The following is a 20,877-nucleotide window of genomic DNA, read 5'->3' on the forward strand; positions in this document are numbered from 1 at the left end:
CTCTGCACCACCTAAAGGTTGACTGGTAGAGAATGCCGTCGGATTTAAGTCCGCCATTATACTCTTCGTATATAAAGTGTAATAAAAAATATATGAAGTCGCTAGTAAAAGGTAGTTATTAATATGTAGTTATATATTCTTTTTATTTTGCGAAATTTTAAAATGATCGATGATTATTAATTACAAAAATCTTATATACTTTCATGCCACTTAAGAAAGTAGGCAAGGCGCAGATGGACATTATAAATTATAAGTAATAGCCGGCAAACAAATTGAGCACATTACGGCGAGGTGAGGGGATTTTTATATGTTAGTATGGCCACACATTCGTACAAAAAAATACGTGCCCTAGGCGTTTGTCGGTTATATTACATTGCGAAGACTTAATAAACGATATATTTAACAGAGTTAGATAGTTTGACTTCCTTCCACGCGGTTGGTATCAATGTTATGTTTCTATTCAGTGAAGGCCACATAATAAATTTAGTTTATTATATAAAGATAAAAATGGGGAAGCGGGTATCCCAACCGTTCGGGAATAAAAAGTCGTGAGTATATGTAAGGGGATGATAGAGCTATTCAAATCTATACATATTATAAAACAAAGTTCCCTTTTCTGTCTGTCTGTATATTATCGTTTTTCTCAAAATGTACTGATCTAATACTACTAATCTTATGAAATTTAGTATGGAGATAGTTTAAGACCCTGGAAAGGTTATAGGCCTTTCCCAGGGTCTTTTATTCCGGAAAACTCTTTCACGCGGACGAAGCCGCGAGCAAAAGCTAGTAAAGGATAATATCAACACATTATTATTAAATATTTTTATTGATAAATTGACGATTTTTTTACGATCACGTAGTCACAAAGAATTTCGCAGGTATGTGAAGTCTGCCAATGCGCACAAGGCCATGGTGATGGATCAATACCTAAACCTTCTCAGTTATAGAAGAAGCCCATGCTCAGTAGTGGGGAGTAATTATAATACAAAGCTAGTATTATTATTATTTTCTTTATTTTGAAAGTATTTTTACATTTATATATTATATTATATCAATGGATATAGAAATATCGTGAGAACTGAATCACACTCTGATGTCGAGACTCAGGTTCCTAGCCACCGGTAGTCATTAACATTATACGTAATCACAGGAGTGCATTAAAGAACCTCTGCATCGGTATCTCGCAGAGTACAGTCACGGGCACTGCGATGACGTAGGACATGACAAAAGTAGCTATCCAATCCAACATCTGGAATGAAAAAGACGTTAATACTTAATTATTTCTTATGTTTACGCGAATGTTAGACATTAAAATGAAACTATTTTTCCGATTTTATAGCGGTTTTTATATTCTAATTCTCTCGCCTTCGTTGATGAGGCGTGATGTCTCTTCCATGACAACGAAGGCTGCAAGGATTTCAAAATCTCGGGAGAAAATTAAAATATAAAAACCGCGATACAATCTGAAAAATAGTTTAATTATTATAAATGCACAGTATAAGATTGGTTAAAACTGATGCACTTAAAAATCTTAGTGTTTTACAAGTTCTATTCTCTACAAAGCATACAAAGTGTGAGAGACAAAGCGCTCCTGTAGCTCAGATATAGAAAAGGAAAAGTGTTGACCGTAAAGTAATTTTGTCCTTCTCAAGATTGTTAAATTATTGGATGGCATTGTTTAGATGTTTCTTCTTTAATCTTAATAGTAATGGAAGCGATAAATAAAATAATAATTGTGTAATAAAAGTAATTAATTTGTTTATGTCTGTTGTCTTACTTGAGTAACCTTCATAAATGCAAAACATGTCAATTCAAATTAAAAGACCAAAAAATCACTAATGGACTCATTAAATCGAATGCATTTTCGGAATTAAACATAGGCACTGCTAATTTGAATATACAACCATAGAAGGTTCTGAAATTAAGATACAATTTTATTAAACTTATTTGTAGAACAATTAGTAACACACATACCGTGCCTGTGTTATGGTATTGTACTTTCTTTTTGCACAGTTTGTGTTTTTTCTTGAAAGGTCCAGGGCTCCTTACTAGCTCTCACTATAGCTTTCAAAATATTGTTGTATTTCGTATTTATGTCTATACCGTCGCTGTCTGTTTTAAGATTGTTAAAGTGACATCAATTTTATCTTTGTAACATATTAAAGTTTTTAAAAATTATAATAAAATATATGTTATTTCAATGTGACTTCTTGTTTAATCATTTATACTAGTTTTGTATTTTTATGTTTCTCAGTGAAACCTTTACTGGTGTATGTATTCATCTTACTGACATTATTGTTATTACTCGTAAGTATTTACTGTTCGTTTATCAAATATAATAAAATAAAATATTAAGGTCTCCAGTTTGTAAGTTTTTCATAGATTTAGAAAAAGTTTTCGCTCTTTGTTATTATATAATTTGTTTAATTTCATTTTATAATTAATTCAAAATGTTTTACGATCTGAACTAAGTTGAAGTGTGGTTATTATTCCGACATCCTTTAATATATTTTTTGAAATCCGAACATTATAATTTAAAATTATTTGTTTCATTTTTACGAAATTTGATGGCGATTTAATTTTATGTTAAAAAATTTCGATATATCTTTCTTTTATAATCTTTATTTGTATATAATCTACAAGATAATGTCAGCCTCATTGTATCCTAAAACAGAAAAGGAAACATTTTATTTCCATACTTCAGACGTAGATACTTAATATTGATTAAGCCCAGCAATATTGTCTTTTTTCTGTAGAACGGATAATCGAGCATATTACTTAGTAAATTTTTTATTAGGTTACCACGAGACAATATATTAACCAAACACAATACCACACACATACCCCCTTATTCATAGACGTTTTGTATCAAAGGACGGAGTAATCTCCTTCCATCTATATATATAAAAATCAATTGCTGTTCGTTAGTCTCGCTAAAACTCGAGAACGGCTGAACGGATTTATCTTATCTTGGTCTTGAATTATTCGTGGAGGTCTAGGGAAGATTTAAAAGGTGAGAAAAATTCGAATAATTGCCGGGAAAAACCTCAAAACAGCATTTTTCTATTTCCCATACAAACGTTTTCTAACTAATACGTAGAGTCAATTTGTAATTTATTACCGCTGCATAAAGTTCAAATTCGCGTGCGCGTTGGAGGATCTAATATCGCGTTCTGAAACTCAACGAAAGTGAAAGTGAATCGCGAACGCGACAAAATTGCATAGTCTCAAAATACATAGTACATAAATAGTGGTCGGCTTCGAGAAACTCAATTTTAGCTAACTTCAGTTGTTAATCTGTCCGATTATTTTTTTAATAAAACTATATATAAATCGAAAGATAAATCTTAAGTTTTGTCACAAATTAAATTATGAATCTTAAGTTAAATTTCTGAACGCAATCATAATATTTGACATTAGATTTGACAACCAGCTAATATGTCAATCCATCCTGTCGCATTTCAGAGCACGGAAAAGTATTATTACGATATTATATCTATCTTTGTGGTTACGTGCGCGAGAACTTTCTTTACTTTGGTGATCCTTTGTGATAGTGACATTCCAAGTAATGTGCTCTTTTTGTGATAGTGACACTTTACTGCTAAATGAGCGGGAAATTTTCTCACTTTGATTAATTACAATTTACGATGCCGAGGAGAAGACGACCTGACTTAGGTCGTCGTAGTCAATCAAATGTGCGAAGAGCTACCTCACGTGCTAACCGCACTGATGACCAGAGACAGACAGATCAAGAAAATAGTCGTATTGCTATGTCAGAATTGCGTTCTTTAGTGAGTGACAATGTAGGAGATAGGCTAAATTATTTATTCAATAAATGCTTTTTTATTAAATACGGATTCGATTTGTTTGTTTTAAAATCATTTTATACAAAAGATTAGGTCTTTTATTTATCCATGAGGTAGTATGAAGTCTGCCGGGTCAGCTAGTCCTTAGATAAAAAACGTCTATGAATAAGTGGGGTTATTAAGTACGAATATATGTTTACTGTATTACAATCAATTTTGGATTCACTATAGTCCTGCAAATAAAGGTTGGATGTGGGTCTTACATATATGTATTTTATAGTCTGAAACAAAATTTACGTAGAAGAAGCATCCGCCAAATACCGCATACTTAAGTATATCATGATATGTATACATCAGCAAAATATAAAAAAAAATCTTAAAAATTTTACTGGTATTATGTTATCTTGTTAAGTATTTTAATGGAATTGACGCTTTTTAATCTCTACGTATAAAGAATATCAGTCAGATGTCATCTTCTACGTCGAAGCTATTTTTATATAAAAAGTTACAACAAAATTATTTCAGTAAGTATAACAAAAATATAGCGATAAATTTGTTATACTACTAATAAAGAATATACACACTAGAATGTGACGATTTTATTGAAGTTTCCTTCATCTGTCTAAGCTTTTAACGAACGGAAAAATTCACATGTCCGTATCTACTGCGATGTTTTTTTTAAAAACAAGTGTCTTCATTAGCGGGCCAGATATTGTAAATTTTTTTAAAAAAATATTACAATTTTTTTTCTAACTTGTGGATAGGGGGGTTAATGTAGGCTCATTATTGTAAAAAGAAAAAGTTTTTTGAAAAAACGTCTCAGACCGTATCTACTTTGACGCCATCGTTTTTATATCTCAGTAGCCTATTCTAATTTAATTTCATAGCTGGCATTCTATAATTGAACGTAGGATATTTTTTCTTATAATAGTATTTATGTACTATTATTTAAATTTGACAAATAACAATAAGCAATGCGTTGTGAGAGATTATATTTTTTTGACGAAAATGTGATATGTGTTTTTCTGTTTCAAAATAAGTGTGAATTTAGCCTTAAATTGTCTTTTAATTTCATATACTAGTCGAGCTACATATATGTTCAGTGTTTTTTAAAAAAAAAAAACAAAATTATAAACAATGTTAAAATGACGTTATGAATAAATTCAAGTTTTTATTCTTGAAAATGATTACATACTTTGATGAATATTTATACGACCTTTATTGTATCTCCAATTAACTGTCACCTGTAGCGATTAATAAAGCAGTAAGTACGAGTATGTGCGAGTATGTATACTTAAAACATTTTAATAAATTCGAACAATAAATAATAATTCTTCAAAATATAATATAGATGCGAAAAATTGATTGTTTACTCTATGAATGCAAATCCACTAAACTGATTTGGATTAAAATTAACACGCAGCCGCGACATGGACTATGTTCTGGTTAGAGGCAATTTATTATCACGAAAATGTATTTTGCACAAGCGGGGCAGCTAACAATTCACTATAGTGGGATTTGTACTTCGGATACAGTGGTCGTTATCCTGGCGGGTATAAATGGGTGAATATTTGAAAAGGGCATATTACGCGGCTCTAAGTAAATAACTACCTAGACAAATATTATTTTATGTTTTTTTTTATTTTTCCTAAAGCTTGGTTCATGGGTTATATGTGCATGTGCAAAACATATCTGTATTGTAATAAATAGAAAAGCTATCCTCAAAAACATGCCTTAAATCTAATTACCATCCGTGTCACAATTTCCAAATTTTAGCAATCCATGTGCGAAAAGTAGTAAAAACTTTTTGAAGATCGTATTTTTTTTAAACTATTCAGATAATAGAATACATACACTACAAGCTACCCAAATTACAAACTATAAAGATCACTTTAATATTATTTTTAACCACTTTGAAATTTGTCCCAACACATTGTTCTACCTACCATTTGTTGAAATAGTCATAGTGTTAAAACTTAAACGGAACGGGTCGGTGCCTGTTTGGTTTATTCTGCGGCTAGAGCTGAGTTTCCTCTCGCGACTCAAGCAGATTACACATCAAGAATTGATTATACGGCAGCTGCAGCTCGTATTTATCGTCGAAAAAAAGCGTTTGTCACAAATTTTTCTCATTTCCGTTTGAGCTTGCTGTGGTAAGTCTGTGTTGCTTATTTACAATTTGGATTAATTATAATTATCGTCATAAAAAACTGTCCTGTTTTATGGTTTCTTAAATTATAAAGTAGTATAAAGAATGTTTTATAAAATAAAATGTAGCAAAAACTACTTACCGTCGTTATAATTACCGTGTTTACCATTTGAAATTTGGTAAACGGTAATTGGCAATAACAAATTGTAATTAGTATTGCGTAAAGTTGAAGTAAACAAAAATGTATTATTATCGTATTTTATACTTTGTTTATATAAACTTAAGACAATAAACGTTATTTGAACCCTAAAAAGTAAATAATAGTATAAAAAGTTATGCAATTAATGGTTTAATAAATTATTTTATTAGGAGAGTTCACTAATAGTTTATTTTTTATTTTATTAGCTTTGAATGAAGAGACGAGCCCTCCATTCGCTTGATGGTAAGCGATACGACAGCCTATAAACAGCAGAAACACCATCCAACACCTTGAACTACAAAGTATAGTTTGGTATTCCACTGCGCTCGCTATCCTGAGACAAGAGATGTTAAGTCTTAGTATGTCCAGCAGTTACACTGGCTACAATGTCTTTCAAACCGAAACACAACAGTGACTACACACTGCTGCTTGGCGGCAGAAATAGACATTGCCGTGGTACCTAACCAGGCGGTCTCTCACATATGAGAGACCTATCACCAGTCAATAGAAGTTTTAGATAAAACGAAGGTAGCTCTCTTGAGTGTTTATTTCTGCTGCCAGGAGACAGTGTGCATGCACTGTCGTGTGTCGGTTCGAAGAAAATTGTAAACAATGTAATTACAGGGCATCTTGAGACTTAACGCCTTATGATTTCTCAGGATGACAACCGCAGTGAAGTACCACACAGTACGTTGTAATTTAAAATTCCAGGTAGACTTGCTACTGTTTATGGGTGATCGTATCGCTTACCATCTCACTGTTTTTGAGTTTAAAGATGCCTGGGAATAAAAAAATCTAATGATAGAAGTATAAGCAAAAGCCTTAAGAATTGTGCTTAGAAGTAGATACACAAAAATTAAAGCTGATCCTATTATTATACGCCCAGGAAAAACAGAAAGAAAAACAACAATAAAAAAACGAAGAGCACAGAAAAAATATTATCAGCTTAAGAATTAACACCAAGAGCTAGAAGACTGCAAAGAAAGAAATGTTGAAAAGATTTTAGATCTATCGGAATTGTTATATGAAAAATAAAATCAACTAAAAATAATATTTTGAACAAGTCGCATGTAAATGTATTTCTTAATTAAGGTTATGAGATAAACTGATAAATTATAACATAGGAACTTAAAAGATATTTAAACTTGAATTAGAATCAGATTCATAATATTTTTGAACAACAGGACATCCGGGGTCTTCTGACAGATCGTCTAGCACAAGAGTTTCACTAACCCAACTCATCAATAATAGAGTCTTTATTCATAGTATTAGAAGATTCATTTTTGCTATCACATTGTAATTTTCCGACATACTTAGTATGTCTACAATTCATTTCCAAACACCCGAAGCAACTAGTCCCTCTGAATATCAGGTGGTCCGTCGACATTCGACATATTGTATCATTTTAGCATTATTTCCTTGAAGAATTAAATCAAGATCAATGTTTAACGCATTTTTATAATGGATTTTCTCATTTCTGTTGGTTTTAAAATACAATATTATTGTAATAATTAAACAAGACTGTTATTTTGTTAGATGTATTTATTTTGCTGATCAAACTTTGTTGATTATTAAGAGCAAAATCGGTTAATCATGTTGCGTTACAATTATTATATATTATAATGGTGGCAATGAGTAGATATGTTTGTTTTCAATCTTTATATATTAGAGACTTATATATAATTCATAAATATAATATATTATATGATTTTAACGGTATTTATTTATTTACTTATTACCTACCAACCACCTACTATAATTACCATTTTTCAAATACTAATTACCATATGTGTCATTTCTCATTGCCATTCGTGAACATTTTTCAAATCCAAATTCCGACCTGAATATCGATTTACAGACTGTGCCTTTGATTTAAATAGTATATAATTACAATAAACTTTACATCGAATCGATAAAGATCGCTATTGGGAGAAATATTTGAATTTATTTTAGGAACACCGAATATGTCTATTTTCAAATATTCACCCAATTTATATTCTACTACAAACAGATTTGTGTGTAAGAGACATTCCCTTTCTCACACCCACCACTACAACTTCTGTAAGCCAGGATGAGCAGTGGCACACATTTTATGACACCCTGCGGTGAAACTCGGCGAATCTCAGGGAGAACTAATTTGTCTTTATCCCGTGACAAAATTTATCAAATCAAAAATAGGGAGGAGTTGGAAATATTCAACTTCCCTCTATAGTAAAGCGGTACACAAAATAACGAACTATGGAGGCTATTCTATTCTTTTTTATTTAATTTTAACCGCAAGTATAGGGACGTTAACCTAGTTGGATGTGGAACGGACTTCCGCGATGAATGTCTGCAGGTTTAAAACCCAAAGGCACGTATCTCTGACTTTTCTAAAATTATGTGTCTATTCTTTGTGAATTATCGCTAGCTTTAACAGTGAAGGAAAACATTTTGAGGAAACCTGCATACATGAAAAGTTTACTATAAGAACTTGACGGTGTATGAAGTACCAAGCTGCACTAGGTCAGCGTGGTAGACTAAACCCTAATCTCTCTCAGTAGTAGAGAAGGCCTGTACCCAGCAGTGCGACAGTATATGATACAGGGCTGATATCATTATATATAGGGACGTTTACAACTAGATAAGCCAGTTGTAAAGCACCAATGATAAAAATTAAACTTATGGATCCTATGAGATTTATGTATAGGAGAATTAATGGATCTGTTAAACAACTCGGTAAAAGGGGTCGAAGTCAATGCCGATCTAATCTTGGAATAATTTAAACACTAACCGGTTTTGAAGTGCAGTCGTTGCCGTCTGCAGGTATATCTTTAAAGTAAATATTTATCATCATCGTTTTCTTATCATTGCAGTCGCCGAAATTGTTCCCGAAGCTTTTTGCGTGTAAATTTAACTGATAAAACAAAAATAAATACTTCCTCTGAGGAAAATATATACCATTAAAGTTTCTTGAAATGTTGGTTTGGTATTTTTTTTATTGTATCAATATTTTTTTAGTTAAAAGAGAAACAAAAATTAACATAACAGGTATATACTGATATCTTATTTTGAAGTCGATGACTAATTAAAATTGGACTTTGCACATTGTTTCCGTATATTTGTTTATGTATTTATATGACGTAGCCAGCTAGCAATTTGGTTTTTAGTGGTTTTTAAAGGCGGGTTAATTTTTGATAAAAATTAGTTAATTGCTGTTAGCTGATGAACCGATTTTAAAAATATTTCTTAGGGATCATCTGGATCAATTCTTTTACATGGAAAAATATTTTTTCAAATTGATCAATAAATATCGGAGTTCTGAGGTAATAAATAAAAAAAATACGTCAAATTGCGAGCCTCCTCCTTTTTTGAAGGCAGTTAAAATATGTTTTCTTGTAGTGTATTAATTTACTTCACATGCATCATATATTGTCTTCAATTAACCTTAAAGCAGATTATAATTAGAAGTAAATTAAATAACAATAACAAGGGGTGATGGCGTAGTTGGGAGTGGAACGGACTACCGAGATGAATGTCCGCACGTTCAAAACCCAAGGGCATGCACCTCTGACATTTCTAGAGTAATGTGTGTATTCTTTGTGAATTATCATACCAGAGAAGTTCTCTAAAACAATTTTGAGGGTATGTGAAGTTTGCCAGTTCGCACTAGGCCAGCGTGGTGGACTAAGGCCTAATCCCTCTCAGTAGTAGAAGAGGCCCGTGCCGAGTATGGGACAGTATATAATACTGGGCTAATATTATATAAGCAAGATGCTATCTGGGTGTGACTAATTCTATCACTAAGTTACTATGTGCACTGTTGTGTGCCGGTTTTATGTGAGGGTTATCATCGTGGCTCAGGGTGACGAGGGCAGTAATTTGTAATTTAAAATTCTGTATGGAAACCTGCACATCTGAGAAGTTCTCTATAGGAATTTCGAAGGTGTGTGAAGTCTACCAATCCGCACTAGGCCAGCGTGGTGGATTAAGGCCTAATCCCTCTTAGTAGTAGAGGAGGCCCGTGCTCAGCAATGGGCAAGCATATAATACAGGGCTAATATTATTATTATATATGGTGTTGCTACTGTTTATGGACATTGCTTGCCATCAGCGCTCGGCATGCTCAAAGTAATACACACATAATTTTAGAAATGTGCACTTTGGTTTTGAACCTGAGGACATTTGTCTTTGCAGTCGCTTCCACTCGATTTACTAGGCTATCGCCGCTTTTCCGCTGCTCGCATATGAGATACCTATTACCAGCAAATTTTATAAGTACGTGAGGAACTCTTTAATATAATTTAATAGGACCTTAGTTGTTTTTATATACCTATAGATTCGGTAGCAGTTTAAAAATGCTAACATTGACTAAAAAATGTTCAGCTTTTATCTGAAACGGTAATTTCGAATTCATAATAACAGTAATATTTTTTTATTATTTAAACAAAAACATACCAGATATAAACAAATTTTCGTATTGTACTTAACCATGACAGTTAGTATAAAAGTACCAGTACCAAGAACCAATATGACAATAACAATGAATTTAGTTAAACCACTAAAACTGTGAACTTATCGCCTTAAATATGTATGTTGAGCAGTGGATATTCTGCGGCCGATGATGATGATGATGTATGTTAATGATAAGCTCCTTATTACTCTGCAGTAAGCACTATATTCCCAATACCCAAGGACCAGATCCAGCAATGGTATTTAGTAAATATAAAGCACTTACAGTATCAAAGGTAGAAGTCCCATATATGTTAGGACGGGCAGCAATCACCATATTGATGATCCAGTGGAGCAACATCACTGCCAAGGACATGCGCGCCAACGGTTGCCATCCTTCCCATCCAAAGAACCGTTTTAAAGGACCTACAACCATAATATATCATGTCTGTATCCTGTAGGGGTAAGCAGAGATTACCACACCCCATAGTATACCTAAAACTGATTTTGAAACGTGCAACACTAGTCTTCCCATTCTTCTCTGGTGGTAGAGTTAATATTGACGGAATCTAAATTATGTATATTTTTTTAAAGATTCAAATTAATTATTTAATTTCATATAGATAAAATAAAACACTAAGATCTTATCGCCCCAGTTCAAAAGTAAAATTCGTTCATGAGTAAATGTATAATGAATTGCACCATTCGTGGAAGCCTTCATGTACATTTCTTTGTAATTCATTAAAATCGGTGGCAAGGCATGTTCAAGGTATATTTTACGAAAGTTAGAATTACAGGTAAAGGGCAAATATTTATTTGTTGTTATTGTATTATTTCAAATATTTGTTTTTTTATATTCAAATATTTATCCAAAATGTTCGACCAAATAAGGATGTCGACCAATAACCTTGCAGTTAGCGCAAAGAACATTACAATACGATGGAAAAGTTTGCGTCTTATAGGCGTTATATAGAGCGTCATTTTGACATTACGTTACTAAATGAAACCACATACTTATCTACTTGAAAATAACACTTGACAATAAATTACTCGAACCGCAGTGATAAAACAAAGAAGTGTAAGTTTCGGACAAAATAAATGTTAATAAAAATTAATTTTAATAAACACGCTCTAATGCCAGTACAATTACTCTAAGATAATTGATCGCAGCGGCAACAGCTCACTATTTTTAAAATTTTAGTTAGAAATAAACCCATGCACGCAAAAATCTAAATAGTTAAACTGAAAATTTTATTGAAAATATTGGTTATTCATGGATGATATTACATTGTAAAGACGAACATGTGGTTTCATTTAGTAACATAATGTCAAAACGAAATCTTAATAAGGATGTTGCGTTATTGTAATATTACTAATTAATTTCCATATATCTATCATTTGTTTGATGGAACGTAAAAGGACAAAAACATCCTCTCTTATAAGTTGATATAAAAAGATTTAAAATTTTCCTTTGATAACACGAATATGTAAAATACACCAGAAAATTATTTTTTTTAACACAACTTCCGACATTATGCTGACTCATTAATACAAGATCCCAAGTTAATTTTTACTTGATTTGGGAAAATAACATTCATAATTTTCATGTTTGTAAAAATTAAATCGACAATAAGGCCAGGGTGCCCTATTCCATCTACGGGGGCATATCCATCTTTTTGCAATTATGGGCGTTCTAATCGAAGGACAGCTTTGCTAGTTGATAGATAAATAGGATTTTTTTTTTATTAATTATATGTAGGTACGGCTATCGAATCTGTCCTCCGAATAGAACGCCGTAATTGCAAAAGATGGATTCGTTCCCATAGATGGAATAGGGCCTCCTAATATTAATTCATGGTTCCTATTTTATTTAACTTTCGGGATTATTGGAAGTACAAAAGACATAGAATTATGTGATATATATAATTGATCTTGTAATAAAGAGCCACCGATTTATGACTTCTGAGTAGCAAGATACTACATTATTTTCTTATACTGAATCAATTCCAAATATCCTTTAAGTCATAAATTATGTTTCATTTTAATTGCGTTATCGCAGGAAAACCTTGTCATACCGAAAAAAGTTTAAAAGGACAAAAATAGGTCTTATATAAACTGTATTAAGTATCAATAAGCTATAGGAGAGGACTCACCATCAACATTTATGAGGCCAAATATGAAGAAGAATGCCGAAGCGAAGTACACAAGTCTGTCGATAGCTATGAAGGAGGCTGTGAATTCCAATGACGTGTGCTTTGTGGCATACATTCCAGCCTTGATCTGCCACAGCACGGCAATCGGCACCGATATATAGTGCAGAAATACGAACCACTGAAGAGTAAATAAAGCGTATTATCTTACTTTTTAAATGACAAAGTTTGTAAAAATGTTTTTAAAATATAATATCGCTCGGTCTTCATACTGAATGCATGTCCATGCAAGGGGGGAGGTTTGTTGCTGCCCTAGACACACAGATAAGTGTTATTACCTCATAGCTGCCAATTGACATTAAGGTCTATGAGGGATCATGAACATTTCCTGGCCTTCTGCCATCCTAAGAGGGTTCCTTCTGATTCTCCCACACTTCCTTCCCCAGATATCTGGTCCCAGCTTTCCTCCAGGTCCCTACAGTCGCTAAGCCAGGGGATTTCGCAAGTTTCCCCCGCTCTTGACTGCGGGGTCCGATACAAAAAAAAATAGCTCTGTATGATTGCACACGAATGGTATAAACCCTATATTTACACAATATTAACTTCTATCTATTCCGAGATGGTGCGCACTGCGAATTTCATTATAGAACATGACTTCCACGCGAACAGAGCATTTAGTACTATTCTAGTTCAGTTAAAAATCAAGGATTAAGACAAATCTGTATTAAGAATGTATACACAATTTGCATGTCTAAATCGAATAAAACGTTACCTTATGATCGTTGCCTTTGAACCCTTTCTCTTGGAGTTCAAAGTGCAAATGTCCCATAAACAATCCCATGAAACAGGTAGGCAAGGCTGCCCACGTCGATATATAGAAGTGGGAAAATGATTCCACACCGTTAAACATTCTTCTTAGATTCCTGTAGAAGCACAATAATTTGATATTAAAATCTTATTTATGAATGCGAAAGTTTCTAATGTTTACTATACTTGGTTGTTAGTGGAGTTGCGTCTAGATAAATTCTATCGAGAATTGCCCCCCACCAGTCGACATAATAGCGGCCTGTTCGGACGGAGTCCACACATGGATCCCGGAATCAAAACAAATAGATCTACTATGGTTTGAACACTTATGCTGTGATCATGAACTGGGCATATATATATCTTACCAGCGGTATTAGATGGGCTATGTGTAGATATAGAAGTAAACACAAGATTTATTAATACAAACTCAGGCGTGATGAACTGGACTGCAGAACTCCATTCGTGAGTGTAGCACATCACGACGTTCTGAAGTATTGTGAGCACGAAGCACGCTGCGTATAACATCATGGCTTGACGACGATATCGCCACATTATAAGAGTGAGGATACATGCTAATATATACAGGTGCAGGTCTACTGGCAGGTACCTGGAAAATACTGGATTCAGCTTCGTATCTTCTCCTGTCTTTCCCTATCTTTTATGTGAAGAAGTTATCTTGTTTAATAGAATGTATTATAAATGACTTTCTGAAACATCTTCTACCAATAACTCTAACTATTTGAAATATTTTCTTCTAATCAAGTAGTCATCAGAGAATCACAGGGTTTAGTGTAATTGTTTTGTCAAACCCATGATGAGGCGAAGAAACTTTTTATATGGTAAGTGTGTCGACATAAGCAGAAATAACATGGCCCGAACTAGAAAAATGAAGCCCAGCTGGCACTGCGCTCTTCACCATGAAACATTAGATTTCAAGTCTTACTGTCACGTAATTACCTCATAATTTAATTTGTATTCTGTTACTAGATAAGTGGTATGAGTAAATTATGTAAAAAGAAAATAAAGAAAAACGATTTATTTTATCTATATATGATATAATTACCAAGTAGGTAAGAGGCAGTGATTCTCCTTATCAACAATGTTGTTGGCGAAGAAGAGGTGAGACCAGAACTTCTGGCGGCACACTTTGGTGTGTCCCTCAATAATCGAGGACAGAGGGCCGTCGCGTTCGGTCCCCCACCAGGTTGACGCGTACCCAACCATGAGGATGTGGACTGGAATTATCCTTTAATAATAGTTTAATAGGATAATATTTATGTATTATACAACACATCATGAAATCTTAGAACTAATATATTGTCTGCAAAATATTGAATACGTAAAAAGTTTGAAATCAAAGTATTAATGCACATAACTGTTTAGCGATTTAATAATTTATATCCCCATTTTAAAGACAGAACTGCCTCCTTAGAATATCCCAATTCCCATTAAAGGACCAATTTGTGATTGATCGAGAAACCAATGCGTTAGTCACGTGTTGGTCAACCAATCTCAATAAAACGACACAGAGTCGTGTCGTGTTTTTTGGTTCATTCTAAGCACACTGAATATCTTCAGCCAGATTAAACATGCTTTAAAAATATATTGTAGTACCTGATAATCCTCTTGAAGATGCACATCGGTAGCATAAAGAGACCTAGTTTATTCTTCTTCGAGTACACCAAAAAATGATAACTTGTTAATAAAGTGGTGAGTAAAAGAAATGAATGAACCAGAATTGTTCCGTTTGATAACTCTGCTCCTTCAGGGCTGTGGAGTAGCTGCAAATATATTGTATCACAAATATTACTATCACCAAAGGTTACCCAAAGATTTCTAGATCAACGTTTTAGAAACAGAAGGCACCCAGTGACGTCCTGCAACGTACGTTAGGAAGGGAGATTTCCAGATCATCATTTAAGAAGCAGACGGCAACCAATGACCTCCTGCGACGTTCATTAGGAAGGGTATCCATGTTGATGATGGACGTCGAACACTACACTTGCCAGCATTATATAATATTAAAAAACAAAGTATTTAAATATTCAAATATATTCAAAAACCTTTTAGTCTACCACGTATAATGTCCCCGAGTTGGCTAAAGTGACATTGAGTTTTTCTTCACAGGATTCTTGAAGACTCTTGGAGAATTTTTTATCCGATATGATAGGCTCGCTCCCTATCACATCATAGGACAAAAAGGTGTAATATTTGCCCAACAAGGCAGTAATTGTATGAACATTGTAGATAGTGTTCAAACAGTCACTTACGCCTTCCAATTCTTCTGGACTACTCGTGTACATCATGAACAACATCGCCCTGGCATGACCGAACATTATTAGTGCTAATCCCGCTATTCTGAAAAGTTATTTGTAGTTTTTAACCTTCATGCACTCCGAACAAAGTCCTTATAGTATATTTTATAGATAAACCTATCTTCCTTCCTTCGGTTAGGTGGGACTAAATGCATTATAACTTGTGGTTTAATAGATTTCTTACTATTATAATAGTCTTATGAAATCCACAACAAAGATTTACATAATATATTTTTTATACATGTAAATGTTGTCAATTCAAATTTCGAATTACAAACACGGCAGTGAACTACTTGTTGCGTTAATGTTTTTTTTTTAATTTATTATTAATCTTTTAATAATTACATACAATTTTAATACAATACCTGGCCCCTTGCATAGGCATTAAGGCTTTAATTCGTGGATCGCTCTCTTTAGATATATATGTAAGCCTGTTCCAATTGGCAGGTATAGACCAGGCCGTCAGAAGTTTATTTTCTGTAAAATCAAATTCTGTTTCAATATCAGGTCCCTTGTAATTGAATGAAATCAATTTTCTTCATGTATAATTTTATAAAAGTTGCTTATATTTTTATTATAATTAATAATGTGGTGGTAGATCTCTCATATGTAAAAGTCCGGCTGGGTACCACCCCAATGTCTATTTCTGTCGCCAATATCTGTGTAGTCACTGTTGTATTCCGGTTTGAAGAACATTGTAGGCAGTGTAACTACTGGACAGAATAAGACTTAAAATCTCATGTCTCAGGATGGCGAGCGCAGTGGAATACCAAACAATACTTTGTAGTTCAAGATGTTGGATGGTGTTTCTACTGTTATGGGCAGTCGCATCGCTTACCATCAGGCGAACGGCAACTCGTCTCGTCATTCATAGCAATAAAAAAAAATATCAGCTTTAAACTGCGTTTATAAAACTTACTTTCAGGCGCATCTCCAGTCGTCATATCGTAAGCTGTTCCTATCAAATTTAACACAACAATAGCACACACAACTTGCACAAATAAATTCTGTTCAAAACTAGGCTTAAAATTATTTCTATCAGTATAAGTTCTGCAATAGTGCAGTTCGCTTAATGTCGCGTGCATTTCATGTGTTTGAGCGTAAGCTTCGACATATTTTTCGAATCTATGTGTGATATTCTGCTCTATAGATGGACTGTCAGCGCTGATGCAGTAACCTCGGTGGATCCGTGTACGATTGAAGTTGTAGCGGTTTTCAGAATGTCTCTGGAAAAAGAACCAAAGTTTCCACCCTGGTATGGGAATGCCGAAAATATAATTAACCTACCCTGGTATGGCATTTATATATTTTTCTGCTCCAGAAAACTCTACATGACGACCACGACCACTCTGTCAAGAGTGTTACGACTAAGAAGAAGAAGGTATGGCATTTACACATTAAAGCCGACAGTATAGTTCACAAAGAAAGCTAAAAATCTAATTAAACATCATTATACCCTGGTATGGCAATTAAAACTGACAGTATAAACCAAATAAGTTCTCATTTAATCAGCGATATTGCGTTTGATTGTCATTAAAATCCCGGCAGTTTATTTTCTACTTCATGGATGTCATGTGTCTCCAATAAGCATATGACTTTGTTTTTGTTGGTGCCCCGACATGCGTCCGTCAGCTGTGTTGTAATAATCTGTTCTTTAGATAAAAGTAGGATATTTGAACCAGGTGATAATTACTTTCGATTAGTAAAAGAATTTTCTAAATCTGAGTAATAATTCCAACTAATTCGAGGCTCTGGGTGGCAGATATTTGCGAGAACTTTTCCCCGATTGCCGAAGGAGGATAATGTTTTTCTTTGTGCTCCTTGCAATAGCAAGGCTCTGGGCGGATTCACCACCACCTAACGCAGCAACTGAATTTCGGAGTTGAGAAGTTAGCGCGATCAAAGAAAATACTGCAGTTTTATGATAGTTAAAGCATTCAAATAAATTTGTCATTAATACTAGCCTTCATTAAATTGTATAGATGATTAGGTTCATGTTTTGGCGTCAGTTCGAACTCTCCGAGACAATACACTCCATCCTTAACGGATAGACATTTGTTATAGTCATCCAAATGGAAGACAGGGGGCAGTTGGAAGAGTTCCTCATCTGAAACAAACGTTTTGTTAAAAAAAATGTCTTATTATATTTCCAATTCCTTCATATTTGATTAATTTCGTTGAGGGTTTAGAGTGCTTAGTACTTCAAAAAACTCGCATAGCTTCACCCCTCGATGTAATAAAATGCCACTGCCGATGTTGGTTTACAAGAGTTGCCAAGGTTGGCCTGCACCTATCTTAGGAACATCTTTTTCTACCCTAGATAAAGCCTTGTGCTTATGTAAGCCATACACGCTGCGGTCTACCAGAGAGGTCATCTGTAGTAGAGGAGGCCCGTGCTCAGCAGTGGGCAAGTATATAATACAGGGCTGATATTATTATAGGGCCCAGGTGCGTAGTGCAGGCCTTGCATTGCCTTGAATTCGGCGAGTTTTTTTTTCTTCCGTCAACTGCCGCCACTAGAGAAATTGCGTAGTTACACCAATAGATGTTGCAGTCAGGGCGGGCTACTATTAAGGCCTGTTTCATAAGTTTCAAGTTAATTTTATTTGACTGTTACTGTATTGAACAACTAATGTACATTATACTCATTTACAATACTGTGTCGTATGTACGTATGTATCTATCTTTCATTGATTTGATTTTAATATTTACGAGGCTTTAATAAAGAGATACCTAAGGGAGTACTATCCTTACTAAGGCAGCCAAAAATATTTGCTCAAATGTAATAACGTTATAAATAAATCGAACACACGACTTGAGAACCTCATCCTTTTTTGGAAGTCGGTAATAATTTTCAAGGTAATAATTCGATTTATAATGCAAATAGTGACAAAGAATCCAAATTCTAAGACGGAGTTCGTAGGCTCGCACTCTTGTCGTTTGTTTGTCGTTCCCTGATCGCACATATTTTAATAGTACTTAATTACGTAATATGAGAAAATAATATTGATGTGCTAGTTTTATAACCAATAAACGTTCTAACATTTCTAAATTTAATGTTTCATTTCTTATATAGAGAGCGAAATATTTTTAAAAGTTATGATGGTTTCACATCATACCTAATGCAGCGTATTTTTTAGCCGTATTTTTTAGAAACTACTGATTCAAAATTATATAGAAAAAAAAATATTTGGTTGTTTATTTTTTTTATAATGAGAATATTGTTTCTTAATGAAATTGCCACTAAAATTGTTGATTCCGCGCGTCTCCTAAAGTACACATTATATTCATTCGTAACCAAGACTTTTAGATAGAATAGTTAATTTAATGAGAAAAATCTGGGTAATTTAAATTTTTTAATAATACCTAAATTTGATTTTTAAAGCTATTCGCAATTTTGCATATTCCCGCCCGTAATTGTGCGCCGTAAAAGTATAGAATGAATGCTCTAGGCAGTTTGCTCGGGGCAAGGTTTTGAGGATATTATTAGGATACACTGTAAAGGTAACTATATAAAAAAAAAACTATATGCTCAGAAAATAATAATATATGCTCAGAAAAAGAAAATGAGTTACTTACTTGTAAGTTTTTCAGCTGTTATTCCCGCGAATAAAAAATACAATAACACCACGTACTGTATCGGTGACATGGTACTAACTAAACGACGACCTGTACTCTAGGTGCATATAAATTATTTGCATATTATCACCTGTCAATTACATTTCGCTTCGGAAGGGGAGACTGAGGACAGGTTATTATTAGAATTAACACCGAATTCTTATAGTTATCGCAGTCTATTAATTTTTGAACATATAGAATCTTTTATCTTCAAGGTAATAATAGTATTATGCAATCATATTATGTAGTCATAATCATTAAGGATCCTAACTATTTACTGATAAACTTTGTTTATAAGTATGAAGTATAATACTTATATCGTCGTTGTAGGTGGAGAACTAAATAACTCGGATTTTGGCCATTTTGGACTTTCATCACTTTTGTGTTGCCCGAAACATGGCGCATATTTTGGCCTAACAAGCATTTCATTATCTTATCCCGTTTCGAAATTATAGCTATTTTTATGTTAAAAGTGAAGAAATAAATATATTCAAATAATATATATTTTGTTGTAGAAAAAGTAAATAATTAAATTTAAAAATCAATAAACTGCGACTTATAATCTGTTCAATAGTAAAGAAATTAAATAAAATAAGTTGTTTAATTCTTCCTCGAGTTTATTGTTTATAAACAAAATTATTCAAATGTGTAGAAGAACTAAACAACTTGATTTGTTTAATTTAGACATTGAAAATCCTAATGATATTCACTTTAATAAAGTCTATAATTGTAATTACTTTACCGTATGGTTTCTAGTGAGGCAAAACTAAATAACTATACGAGTTATTTAGTTTATTTCAGCAAACTTACAAAACATTGTTGTGGCAGAATTAAATAAGAAGTTTTTATTTTTTTATATTTTTATCCTGCAGGTCAGAGTTTTTTTTGTTAATGCATAATATAATACATAATAAGACCCAAGATATATAAAAATACCGACGTTAAAATTATTCATAGTTTTTTAGTAATGCTTAAAAATAATGAAAAAACAGTTAATCGCGTCTATCTCGAAACTAGAAATTTTGAGTTATTTAGTTCTCCACCTACAACGACGATATTTGGTATCATATTTTGTGTTTGAGTTGGATTTGAATATAAAAATAAATAAAAAATAAGAATATGAATATTCCACACCGATATGTAGAGGAAATAAACAATGCAGTAATACCAAGTAAATACGAAGATTTATCGCTAGTGAGATATTGGGAAAACTTTGAGCAATTTTAGTCACTCAGAAGTCACGATAGACCAAATAACACGGCCTATTTAGCGCTATTTGTGTGTTAACCATTAAAATATTATTATGGAGTTTGTTACAAGTTCATTGCTCATAAAAATTTATCTGTAGGTAAGAATTCAACTTCGTCACGTTTCGTTTCAGTTTCCCCTCGATCCCTACTCA

The 20,877-nt window shown here is 33.3% G+C and overlaps 1 protein-coding gene across 1 annotated transcript; it reads right to left on the reverse strand.

Moving 5' to 3' along the window:
• Positions 1–903: 903 nt before the first annotated feature.
• LOC115453322 (O-acyltransferase like protein) lies at positions 904–19,529 on the reverse strand. The gene is made up of 12 exons (XM_037436774.1): positions 19,437–19,529; positions 17,822–17,964; positions 16,777–17,083; positions 16,223–16,334; positions 15,813–15,900; positions 15,157–15,323; positions 14,606–14,788; positions 13,970–14,149; positions 13,508–13,658; positions 12,739–12,916; positions 10,872–11,011; positions 904–1,249 (listed from the first exon to the last, which is right to left on the reverse strand). The coding sequence occupies exons 1-12, from the start codon at positions 19,504–19,506 to the stop codon at positions 1,145–1,147; spliced, it is 1,824 nt and encodes a 607-aa protein (XP_037292671.1). The 5' UTR covers positions 19,507–19,529; the 3' UTR covers positions 904–1,144.
• Positions 19,530–20,877: the final 1,348 nt, after the last annotated feature.

Source organism: Manduca sexta, chromosome 9, assembly GCF_014839805.1.
Source record: "Manduca sexta isolate Smith_Timp_Sample1 chromosome 9, JHU_Msex_v1.0, whole genome shotgun sequence".
Taxonomy (NCBI): domain Eukaryota; kingdom Metazoa; phylum Arthropoda; class Insecta; order Lepidoptera; family Sphingidae; genus Manduca; species Manduca sexta.